Source organism: Sciurus carolinensis, chromosome 1 (genome assembly GCF_902686445.1).
Source record: "Sciurus carolinensis chromosome 1, mSciCar1.2, whole genome shotgun sequence".
NCBI classification, from domain to species: domain Eukaryota; kingdom Metazoa; phylum Chordata; class Mammalia; order Rodentia; family Sciuridae; genus Sciurus; species Sciurus carolinensis.
This window is the reverse complement of record NC_062213.1, coordinates 40,376,774-40,389,629: the sequence shown is the minus strand read 5'-3', so window position 1 is coordinate 40,389,629 and position 12,856 is coordinate 40,376,774. Positions and strand designations below refer to the sequence as shown.

At 43.9% G+C, this 12,856-nt stretch overlaps 1 protein-coding gene and 1 pseudogene across 2 annotated transcripts in view; both read left to right on the top strand.

Moving 5' to 3' along the window:
- Positions 1-12,856, top strand: part of Matn2 (matrilin 2) — a 144,776-nt gene that overhangs the window by 115,930 nt on the left and 15,990 nt on the right. For both annotated transcript variants that reach the window (XM_047555740.1, XM_047555731.1), the window contains exons 11-12: positions 9,601-9,723; positions 11,997-12,119. In XM_047555740.1, the coding sequence (XP_047411696.1) occupies positions 9,601-9,723; positions 11,997-12,119 (246 nt within the window). The remainder of the gene's footprint in view (positions 1-9,600; positions 9,724-11,996; positions 12,120-12,856) is intronic.
- On the top strand, positions 1,168-1,585 carry LOC124988072 (transmembrane protein 234-like; annotated as a pseudogene).

Genomic DNA, 12,856 nt, shown 5'->3' with positions numbered 1-12,856 from the left:
CACAAATTGCAGAATTTGGCTTTAATTTAAAAGTGTGAGCTGCCTCCTCATGTGGGAAAGGAAGAGGATCTGTTCTTTGGCAAATGTTTTCTTCCCATCTCCTAAGACCTCTTGTAAGCCCCCTTACCTGTTCCACTTAAGTCATGGTTCCTAATTGAGCCTGTCTCACTCCCCTCTCTGAACTGGAGTCTGGGTACTTTCTTAAGCTCTTGGTATTTTATTCTTTTCTTTTGTTTTTTGGCACTAGGGATTGAACCCAGGGGTGCTTACCCCCTGAGCCACATCCCCAGCCCTTTTTGGCATTTTGTTTAGAGACAGGGTCTCACTGAGTTGCTTAGGGCCTCACTAAGTTGCTGGGGCTGACTTTGAACATGAGATCCTCCTGCCTCAGCCTCCCGACCCACTGGGATTACAGATGTATGCCACTCTGCCTGGCTGGTTTTTAAAATTTTTATTCTCTACAAGTGCACCTGTGCACCTGCAGTGTGCTCATTGCTGGAGACCCCTGATATTGACACGGATTTGTTTTCTGCCCTGGATTCATTTTCTGCCCTGTTCAAGTTTAAAGTTTCTCTGGGAGGAGGGATGTTAAAGACATAGCATCTATTCGGGCAGTGAGAATTAGAAATGTGTGTAGGAGAAGCACCATAGGAGCCTGAAGCAGGGGACCTTCCCCAGGTCTAGAGAAAGGCATTTAATCCAACACTAGAGATTGCGTGGAGAAGTTAACCAGAGGTGGAGTAGAAGAACTGACCAGCACGTGCAGACCCAGGGTCCAGGTATGCACTGCAGGGAGATGAGCATTCGAGTACTCAGTACTGAGTATTGCAAGAGGGAGCCATCAGACACAGGTAGGACACATTACCTAGAGTGCTGAGAGTTACAGGAAGCTTTCTGGAAACAGGCCTCCCTTGAGCAAACTTTTAGCTTATCTCCTGGGAATCTACCAGGTGGTCTCAGCAGACCTGTTGTGCAGGATGACCAGAGGATGTGCAGCTGGACCAGGAAATACGGAATTGATAGATTTGTGGTCTACTCTCCCTTCTACCCCTAGTATAGCCAGGACGAGTCACCCATGTAGATTCAGGGGCCTCGGAAAAGTCACTCCGTTCCCTGACCGTCAGTTTTCTCATTTCTAATAAAACGGGGCTGGAGAACGGTGTTGCCATGGCGGCGTCTCTGGGGCAGGTGCTGGCTCTGGCGAGGTGGCCACTCTGTTGGGTGGCACGCAGCCTCTGCTGAAGAGGCCTCCGCTGGCCTTCAGCAGGTTCATGAGCGGACCTGGGTCCAGCAGTTGCTCCAGGAGATGAAGAACCTTTTCTTGAACTTTGAGTACCTGGTGCCCTTTCTCCCCAACCAGTGTGGCTCCCTTTACTACTTCACCCTGGCATCAACATATCTGACCCTAGCTGTGCCCAGCTGTAACTCTCTGGCCATTGTCTTCACGCTGACTGTTGGGAAAGTCCGTGGAGAAGATATTGGCGGAGAACGAGCAGTCACTGGCATGGTACTTAGCGTGATAGGAATTGCACTTTGTATCACAAACTCAGTGAGCAAGACCCAGAGGCCACCTTCTGCTTTTTGAGTGGGCCAACCCCGACTTTCAGCTCCCCTGAAGACCCCTGGGCCAAGGAGCAGGCAATGAGCAGATGGACCAAGAACTTGCCCTCTCTGAGTCTCAGCTTCCTCATCTCTTAAGGGGATAATAGCTACCTCATGGATCACAGTAAGAGAACAGCAGTGGAAGGGTTTTGAAACCTTCAGTGGTATTCAGCTGTTGGGATTTAGCACCAGACACTTCACACTCACCCCCAGCAGCCTCTCTGGCCCAGCAGCTCTTTTGCTAAAATCTCAGGTCACTCTTACCCAACCGCTGTTACCCTGGCCTGCTCTGGACCATCATAGTGGCACGTTACATGGACTGCAGAGCCCCAGCTACATTGAAAGGACCAGGTGTAGTGCTGCAGTCTTTAAGCCAGGAATGTGACCGGGCAGCCTCTGGTGCTCAGCGCCTTAGTGACTAAGGGGAGCAATTGAGGAGAAGAGGGTGCATCAAAATGGCGGATACAGGAGAGATGAACTCTGTTAGCCCTGCCTCTCCCACCCATGAGGTGAGTGGAAATGCTTACCTGCCAGCTCCAGACACTGAGCCCCAGCATCACCTAACTGTAGTACAACACCTGGCCAGTAGCAGCCTTCAATAAACCTGTGATTTAGAAAGCGGGGTGGCGGGGTGGCTGGACCAATGCATTTCCAAGATCCCTTCCAGTTCCCAAATAAAAATAGTACCTGGCATGGGGTAAGTGTTCCAGAAACACTTGCTGAATGCATGTAGCCATCCTCGGAGTGCCCACCATCGTCCCCAGGCTGAGGACTCCCATGGTAGTGAGATGGTGGTTCTCTTCCTCCACCTGGTAGGGAACCCCTCAAGCACTGTCTCACAGGGGAGTATTTGTGGAGAAACTGACCTCAAGTTTGTTTCCAGACTTGGTAGAAAGCATTGGGACCTAGGGCACCTCTGGCCGTCTCTCATTTTCTACATGTGGTTCTCTGAATTTGTAAGTGACCCAGAATGTCCCCAGCATGCAGAAACTGAACATTTTGCTGAATAAATGAGAATTGTGCATTCTGCAAGGCTGTTGTGTGGGAAAGAGTGGGGCCCCCAGCTGACCGCCAGCATCCACACCCCATGGAATTTCACTGGGAACATCTGCACAAAACCCTGTGACCTGGACTTAATTACCCTTGGTTTTGGAGTAGAAAATTGAAGAAACGTTTTCTTTTATTCAACACATCTTTCCTGGGGGCTGTTGTGTGCCAGGCCTTCTCTATTCTCTATTTCCTTTTCTATTCTGGGGATGGAGAGAAGGACAAATAGAGTCTGTGGTCTGTCAGGGCATCATAGCCCACGTAGTCAGAGCCTGTTTTAGTCAGCTTTTGCGTCACCGTGACCAAAAGACCTGACAAGAACAATTAGAGGAGGAAAAGTTTATTTTGGCTCAGGTTTTCAGAAATTCAGAATATGGTCGGTTGATTCATATCTCTGGGCCCAAGGTTTAGGCAGATCATCATATCATGGTGGAAGACTTGTCAATCAATAAGCAGAGAGAGAGAGAGAGAGAGAGAGAGAGAGAGAGTTCTGCTCAGAGGAAAAATACAACCCCCAAAGGCATGCCCCTGGTGACCACATTCTACCTGCCTATCGTTACCACCCAGCTAGTCCATATCAGTGGATTAATCTACTGATTAAGTTAAGACTCATAATCTAATCATTTCACCTCTGAACCTTCTTGCATTGTCTTATACATGAGCTTTCAAGGGGAGACACCTCATATCTAAGCCATAACATAGCCCCCTGGGGAGTGGACACAAACTACCCCAAATCACATAAATAGATGTTCAACTACAACTTGATACTAACCAAATAGGCCAAACACTTGGAACTTTGAGACCTTTATGGAGAAACTAGGGTAGTGAGCTGGAAGAAGAGTAAGAGGTGACTCAGGAGAGGAGACAGTGGAGGAGAAAGAGCCTTCTAGGGAGGGGAAAGCCTGTGTGAAACTCTAAAGCCAAGGGAACAGGGTTGGGGGGTGAGGCTGGAAGGCAGTTCATACCAGCCCTGCCGAGGATTTTCTGTCTTATTGGAACTCAGGAAGCATTCAAGGATCTTAGGCAGGGGGAAGAGTGATGTGAGCAGATTTGCATCTTACAAAGAACACCCAAGCCTCCATGGGGAGGACCGACTAGAGAGGCTCAAAGTTGAGATGTGGAGGCCAGCTAGTAGTTGATGTAACAGCCCAAGAGAAAGATGAGGGCTTTTGGTAGAGGCAGAATAATTGGGGCACTCGAGAAGGTCACTAAATATAAGTTTTGGGTCCACTGGGAACATCTTACCCCTTGGGGTTTAACAGAATCATTAGTGGGATTTTTTAAAAAATTCAAAGACTCAGACAGTACCTCAGACACCCTGAGTTGGAAACCATGACAGACTATCTCTCATATTGTTGGTGGGAGTAGAGATTGAAATAATTTCTTTGAAGAATACCTTAGAAATATTTATCAGTTTTTAATGTTCAGACTCTAGCCAGGCAAGTCCACTTTGGGGTGTATTTTTCGGATATATCTTCATGTTGTATGCAAAACTATATGTGCGAAAATATTCATTTCAATAGTGTTTATAATAGCAAAAGACTAGGAACCACCTAAATGTCTATCAATTAAGAGACTGGTTAAATGAATTACAATGCAATCTTTAAAAATGATAATGTTGGATTTTTTTATTTATTCTTTTTACAAATACATATAGTAGAATATATTTTGACATATTATACATACATGAAGTATAACTTCGGATCCTATTCTTGTGATTGTACATGATGTGGAGTTTCACTGGTTGTGTATTCATATATGAACATAGCAAAGTTATGTCCCATTCATTCTACTGTCTTTCCTGTTCCCATTCCCGCTTCTTTCCCTTCATTCCCCTTTGTCTAATCCACTGAACTTCTATTCTTCACCCTACTCCCTTATTGTGTGTTAGCATCCATATATGAGAGAGAACATTCAGTCTTTGGTTTTGGGGAATTGACTTATTTCACTTAGCATAATTATCTCCAGTTCCATCCATTTACTGGCAAATGCTATAATTCCATTCTTTTGTTTATGACTAAGTAATATTCTATTTTGTATACATACCACATTTTCTTTATTCATTCATCTGTTGAAGAGCACCTAGGTTGGTTCCATAGCTTAGCTATTGTGAGTTGAGCTGCTTGTAAACATTGATGTGGCTGTGTCACTGTAGTATGCTGATTTTAAGTTCTTGAGGTAAAACCAAGGAGTGGGATAAATGGGTCAAATGTTGGTTCTGGTTCAGGTGTTCTGAGGAATCTCCACACCGCTTTCGCGTGATTGCACCAATTTGCTGTCTCGCCAGCAATGTGTGAGTGTACCCTGTCCCTCAAATCCTCACCAACATTTATTGTTACTTGTATTCTTGATAATTGCCATTCTGACTGGAGTGAGATGGAATCTCAGTGCAGTTTTTATTTACATTTCTCTGATTGCTGGAGATGTTGAACATTTTTTCATGTATTTGTTGACCATTTATATTTATTCGTCTGTGAAGTGCCTATTCAGTTCCTTTGCCCATTTATTGATTGGGTTGTTTATTTATTTTTGTGGAGCTGGGGATTGAATCCAGGGCCTTGTGCATGCAAGGCAAGCACTCTACCAACTGAGCTGTATCCCCAGCCCCTTATTTATTTTTTGATGTCAAGTTTTTTGAGTTCTTTGTATATCCTGGAATCAATGCTCTTTCTGAGGTGCAGATGGTAAAGATTTTCTCCCATGATGTTGGATGTTGAAAGTCAGAGTATTTTGACTCAAACCCCTTTGTTTCCCATAGAATTAATTTTTGTTTACATTTTATTTACTTTTAGAATAAATAAGAAGTTTACATGGTTCAAAATCCAAAACAATACAAAAAAAAATGTTAAGAAGTTTGCTCCCTGTCTTGTCTTTCCATCACTTCCCTCCCTCTACCTCCTATCAATAACTATGCTATCGATAACTATGGTGCCCACTGGTGATTCCACTCCTGGTATTCACACATTTGTACAGTCCCATCCTCACTGTTTGTCTGTGTGACCAATAACATATGGCAAGAACAAGGTCATTTCTCAAACTAAGCTATGCATGTCTTCTGTCTTGGGTTCTCTCTCCCACTTCTTTGATCATTTACAGGGGTGGAAGCCATGCCATGAGTAGCCCTGTGGGAAAACCCACATGGTGAGGAACTGAAACCTCCTGCGAACAGCCAGTGAGAATACATGAGTGAGGCTGGAAGCAGAGTCTCCATCTCCCATAAGACTTGAGAGACCTGCAGCCTGGGAGAGACCTGAGGCTAGAAGCAACTTAGCCACTCCCAGATTCCAAACTATCAGAAACTGTGCAAGACATTATTTGTTTTTTATGCTAGGGTTTAAAAACACTCAGAACCTTTTTAAATTTTGAGACAGGATCTCACTATGTTGCCCAGGCTGGCCTTGAGTTTACACTCCTCCTGCCTCAGCTTCCCAAGTAGCTGGGATTCTTGGCATGTGCCACCATGCCACACATATTTAAATTGCAAAATTTGGAAACAACTTGTCACACAGGAATAGACAGCTATGTGACACCATTTTCTATTAATTTATTAAAACTTCCAGGGCTTCTTTAGGTGAATAAAAGCAAATACAAATATGTATTTTCTTCTTTTTTTCTTATACACAAACAAAATACTGTACTATGTACCCTATTCTAGCTTTTTCTCCCCTCAATACTATTTTCTAGAGATCTCTTATTGTCATCACATGTTCTTTTTGTAGCTACATAATGTTCTGTTACTTGGAATATTTACTGAGTCCGTCCCCTGTTGCTGGGCCCTTGGACTATTTCCCGTTTTCACTATTACAAACAGTGTTACCACAAATGCCTTGGGAAACATCCCTTCACATGATGCAAGGGTATCTGTAGGAGAGAGTTCCAGAAGTGAAGCTACTAGGTTAAAGGTGCATTTTGGAACTTTGGTAGGTACTGCCAGACAGTCCGGAAATATGCCTTTTAGTAAATTTGACTTTGGAACTGTGTGCCTGTGTGCCTGTTATGCCTTAAACAATTGTCTCTGCAGGAGATTCTGATTGTCTGAGAGTGAGAACTCACCCTCTCTACTCTCTTAATCAGGTGCTCTGAGGGGATGGTGGCGGCGGGCAGGAGGGTGGGTGCTGGGGATCAAATCCAGGGCTTTGTGCACTTTAGGCAAGTGCTCTGCCTCTAAGCTGTACCCCCTAGGCCTCTCCACATGCTTTTAAAGCATGCCCACAACAAAAATTCCCAACAGGGGCTGGGGCTGCAGCTCAATGGTAGAGCACTTGCTGGCGTGTGCGAGGCACTGGGTTTGATCCTCAGCACCACATATGAATAAATTAAAAATAAAAATAAAAAAAATAAAAAAAATATTTTTATTAACAAAAAAATATTTTTAAAATAATTCCGAAGAGCTACTAGTCTGAAAGCCCAGGAGAACCGAGCAACCAGCCTGGGAGCTCCTTGGCCTATAACCAAGGGTGAAGACGTGCTCCGTGGGCACATGGCTTCTCCCTCTGCTGCCCCTGATAAGGGAAAGTAGTACCCATCTGCTAGATGCAGACTGGGGTCACCAGGCTCAGGAAAGCCTGGGCTTCAGCGGCCCTTGGACCTGTTGGGGGAGGCTCCACCGCTCTTCAAGAGGAATAACTGAGCTGAAGCTAAGAAGGCAGAGTACAGGGAAGCTCCGGGAAGGAAGGGCATGCTCAGAGGGGTCTGTCTGGATTATGGTTTGGCAGGGCCAGCTGGCCTGGAAGAACTAGAGCTATTTTATTACCTTGGAAAATAGAGTATTCTTATTATAAATGCATGGGGGGGGTGCGGGAAGCTTGCCTCCACCGCAAGTCAGCCAGCCATCTGTGTTATGGATCATTCAATTGTACTTTCCACTACGTGAGGAACTACCCTAAGCCGTGGGGGAAATGTTCTGCATTAATAATGAATTCAGAATGTGCCCAGAGAAGTAAGTCGTGTCCAGAGCAAACGAGGGACTCCGACTCTGTTTTGAATCTCTTCTGCCGTTATAAATTCAGTTAACAACATTTTCCCATTGTTCACAGATTTTGGCAGCACTTCTGCCCAGAGAAAAGACAGGCACAATTCCTCTCTCACTGGAAAGCTTACTTTAGAATATACCAATGCAATATAGTCGGGAAAAACATGAGATTTATTATCATAAGATAACATTTTTAGTTTGGTTCTTCCACTTAATAACAATCGGTCTTGGCAAGCCTGTATCTGCTTTCCCAAACTTTATTTTTCCTCGGTGGTAAGTGAAAATAAGAGTCTCTGCCTTAACCAACCCCCAGGGTGGTTCTGAGGATGCCCCTCCAAGGAGAAATACTGCAAAAATGCTTGACAAAAAAAAAAAAAAGTATATGGTTCGTGCTTAATTATAAAAGTCATCATGTGATTTGGAGCAAAAATGCTTGACAAAAAAATATATATATGGTTCGTGCTTAATTATAAAAGTCAACATGTGATTTGGAGCCTTTACTTAATGACTTCAAAGCATATCCATGTAGAAACGCTACTCACTCTGAAAGGATTGAGTTAACTCTCTGAAATTTGTGTGTTTCTTATAAAAAGTCACTGTCCTCAGCATCAGGATTTTAAAATATCAGCCTGGTTTTAACAGGTGCACCAATCTTCTGGTTCTCCAGAAACCTCCCAGTCATATAGATAGCAATGTCATCTTTCAATGGCTGGATCCGGCAGCCTTGGAGTCATCCTTGACTCTTCTGCCCCCTCCATGTGAAAATATGCACTGTCAATCCATCAGCAAATAGAGGCTCTGCCTTCGAAGCATAGCCAAGCCTGACCACTTCTCACCAGTCTGGTCTAGGCCGCCAGGATGACTGCCATTGGCCATTCCCAGGGCTCCGCTCGCCACCATCCTCACCCACACTCCATTACAGGCAGATCAGTCCTTTCCAAAGGAAGTCATGACTTGTCACTCCACTGCTCCAGTGACTGTGCTTCTCGCTCAGACCTGCCCCGACTGTGAATCCCACATGCTCTGCCCTCCCTGACCTCCCTCCCTTGCCCTGGGGTCACACTGGTCTCCTTGCCTTTCCCACAATGTGCTAAGCTTGCTCCTGGCTCTGCACTGTGCAAATGCTCTTCTTCCCTGCTGGCGATGCTCTTTCCCAGGTACCACCCCTCACTTCCTCTCCTTCTTCAGGGCTCTGCTCAGTGTCCTCTTATCTGGCTACATGTAAAATGGCAAGCCCTGACCTACCAGCCCCTCTCTATATCCTGCTTTTTCTCTAGAGCACTTTCCCCCTCCTGATAGAGATATCACACACGTGTTTGTCTATTGGTCTTCCACACAACCCACCTACACTTTCCACTGATGCCCACTACCAGGCATAAAGCCTCCCCAAAGCAGAAACTCTGTTGTATTCATTATTCTACCCCCAGAGCCTAGTACCCCTGTTTGCTGACTGAATAAATGAATGAATGGATTACCTAAGTGTGAGTCAAAGATGCTTACATAGAAAAGTAAACAAGTTGGTATTATAGGATAGCCATTGAAGTTACACTTATTTTCTAATATTTCTAGGCCATGTATATCTCTCATTTTGTAAACTGTCTTTTCGTATTGTTTGTTCATTTTTCCTGTGGAGATAATCATATTTTTTTGTTTGCATGTGCGCTGTATATATTAAGAATTTTTGCTCGGGCTGGAGTTGTGGCTCAGTGGTAGAGCACTTGCCTACTATGTGTGAGGCACTGGGTTTGATTCTCAGCACCACATACAAATAAGTGAATGAAATAAAGGTCTATCAACATCTTAAAAAATATTTTTAAAAAAGCATTTTTGCTCATAGTCACACATTCTGTTCTGAAATGTGCACTGTGGGAAAAGGGACTGTTTTAATTGGAGGTGTCTGCAATGTGTTTTATGAATGAATAAGTTATTAATGTCTGAATCATTTTCTTCTGTTTCTGCAATTCCAATTTGATTCTCAGAACTGGACTCTTGTGCTTTGGGGGACCACGGTTGTGAACATTCGTGTGTAAGCAGTGAAGACTCATTTGTGTGCCAGTGCTTTGAAGGGTATATACTCCGTGATGATGGGAAAACCTGCAAAAGTAAGTTTTACTGGTGTTGGCTCACATCACTCTGAGTCAGACTGCTGCATGCAATCCACTGTTTTGATCTCCATATAAATGAGTTACTTTCAAAAGTCACTGTGGGATCCTCCAGGATCCACTGTGTTTCTGTTTTAGGATCCACTGTGGATCCTAAAACAGAAAAAGGATACTAGGTAAACACTAAGTGAATGTAAATAAACTATGGACTTTAGTTAATACTAATGTATTCATGTGGGTTCATTTATCATAAAAACTATGCCATCATAATTTAAGATGTTAATAATAAACTGGTTGTGGGGCATATGGGAATCATCTGTACTGTTTTTCAATTTTTCTGTAAATCTAAAACTGTTCTGAAAAATAAAGTCTAGGACTGGGGTTATGGCTCAGTGTAGAGCATGTGTTTAGCATGCATGAGGTTCTGGATTCAATTCCCAGCACCTAAGTAAGTGAGTAAGTCTATCAAAGAAATATGAACAAGTGAGGAAAAAAAGAAATCACTGCCAGAGCTGTAACTGAAGTTGCTTATTATATGCTCTGTGGCAAAAAAGAGAAGTGTGTTAGTCAGCTTTCTGTCACTGTGACAAAATACCTGAGGATAAACAACTTAAAAGGAGGAAAGATTTATTTTGTCTCTTGGTTTCAGAGGTTTCAGTCCATGTCAGTTGGCTCCATTGTTTTTAGGCCTGTGATAAGAAAGAGCATCATGGTGAGGAGCCCACGGTGAGGCAAAGCTGCTCACGCAGAGAGAGGAAAGGACTAGGGTCCCAATGTACCCTTCAAGGTCACACTCCTAATAACCTACTTCAAGGTTCCACCACCCCCAGACAGCATCATCAGCTGGAGACCAAACCTTCAACACATGAACTTTAGGAGGGACATTTAAGATCCAAAGCATAACAAGTGCTTTAGCAGTGTCCTCTTGTGAAAAGATGTACAGTCAAGAAATCCAAGTTTAAACTTGGTGTGGTGGCACACGCCTGTAATCCCAGTAGCTCAGGAGGCTGAGGCAGGAGGATTGTCAGTTTAAAGCCAGCCTCAGCAACTTAGGAAGGCCCTAAGCAACTCAGTGAGACCCTGACTCTAAATAAAATGTAAAAATGAGTCAGGGATGTGACTTACTATTTAAGTGTCCTGGGTTCCATCCCCAGTGAAAATTAAAAAAAAGAAAAAGAAATCCAAGATTTAATTTTTTTTTTTTTTTTTTTTTTTTTGGTGGTGGTGGAGATTAAACCCCAGGCCTCCAGGCCTTGTGCATTTGTGCATGTAAGGCACTCTACCTCTGAGCTACATCCCTAACTCTTAATCTATTTTTTTCTCTGTCATTTATTAGCTGGGAAAGTTGTTTAACTTCTCTGAGCCTCTGCTTATTTATCTTTTTTTAAAAATATTTTTAACTGTTGATGGACACAATACTTTTATTCTATTTATTTATTTTTATGCAGAGCTGAGGATTGAACCCAGTGCCTCACACATGCTAGGCAAGCACCGTACCACTGAGCCACAACCCAGCCCGCCCTGCTTATCTATCTTTAATAAATTTGTTGTTGTTGTCATTTCTGGTAGCACACATCCCTCATGGAGGCCACCTTGTCTTGAGGTCATTCTTGTTTTGGAAAGCAGAGCATGGCATGACACAGGGCATGACCAGGACAAATAGCACTAGAGTACCTTAACTACTGGTATAAATCTCCAAACACATCTTGGTATGATCAAAGGGGGTGGTATAACCCTGGACAGATGATTCCCATCCCTATCAGTCATTTCTTCCTCCAGCTTCTCGAAGCCCTTTCCAGAGAGCAACTTGGTTGACATTATTTGAAGAAAAGATGAGTAACTGGAATTATTACTCTCATTTTTCAGACAGGAAAGCTGAGACTCCAGGAGGTTAAGTGATTCTCCTAAGTCATATATTATGTCAGGGATGAAGCCAAAATTAGATTTCAGTGCTGCTAATCTAAATTGAAGTTTAATCTCCTAAGTAATCAGACCAACAGTGTTTCCATTCGGGTATCAGAAGCAACGTCTGCAGAAAGCTCATGATGGACTGCATTGCAGTAAGACACTGAAGTAGGTGCTGGCAAAGGATGAAGGTGATGACAGTGAGAAACTTTGAAGAGTTAGCCCAAATGAAAGCCCCTAAACTTCTTCCCCCCATTTTACCATCTGCTCAAGTGGCTCTGGGGTACAGTGGCTGAGAGGGCTGGATCATACAAGACAATGTAAAATATTGTTGGTGCAGTTGTTTTAACTGGCTCTGCCTTCCTCAGGGAAAGACGTCTGCCAAGATGGGGACCATGGCTGCGAGCACATTTGTGTGAGCAGTGAGGAATCGTACATCTGCAGGTGCTTGGAGGGGTTCAGGCTGGCGGAGGATGGGAAGCGCTGCAGAAGTAAGTAGCCTCGGGATGGCGAGCTTCCCCATCTGTGGTACTCAGGCAGCTACAGATCTTCATTTAATCTTTAAAATCTGCCTTTTAAGAAAATTTAACCAGTGTCACGCATAGAAGTTCCTGTCTTGGTTGCTCTCAAAGTGTTCGGCTAGAGATTGGGTCATTCAGACCTTGGTTCTTTGGGAACTTCTAAGTGGATCCTGAGTTGTCAGGCTCTCTGCTTCTCTCCTTCTCTCGGCTGTCAGCCTTTCCCACTATCAATGTGTGGATGCCCAGAGTCCAGCACAGTGCCTGCTAGTCATCGGGAAGAATTAGAATCTCTACCAGCAATCACTATAAGGACCAAAGGATAATTACAGTTCTTTTTTCTTCTCTGCAGAATTTATAAGTAAGGGTAAAGGGTGAGAGAGGGGCTGAGGGAGTTTTTTGTGGGTTTTTGAAAAATCTGTTCTTTCTATCATTTGCTTCTATAGATGACTTAGAACAGACTCTTAGAGTTTAGCTAGAAAGTGTATTAGGTTCTCAAAAGAAACAGACAATTGCGTGTGAGGGAGACAGGAGGGGAAGGAAGAAGAGAGACTGACGGAAGGAATAGGCTCATGGGAGTGTGGGGGATGGCAAGTATGATGTACGCAGAGCAGGCTGGGAGACCCAGGAAGAGCGGATGTTGCAACCAGGGTCTGAAGGTAGTCTGGATGCAGAATCTTCTCTCTCTCAGGGAACCTTAGTCTTTTTCT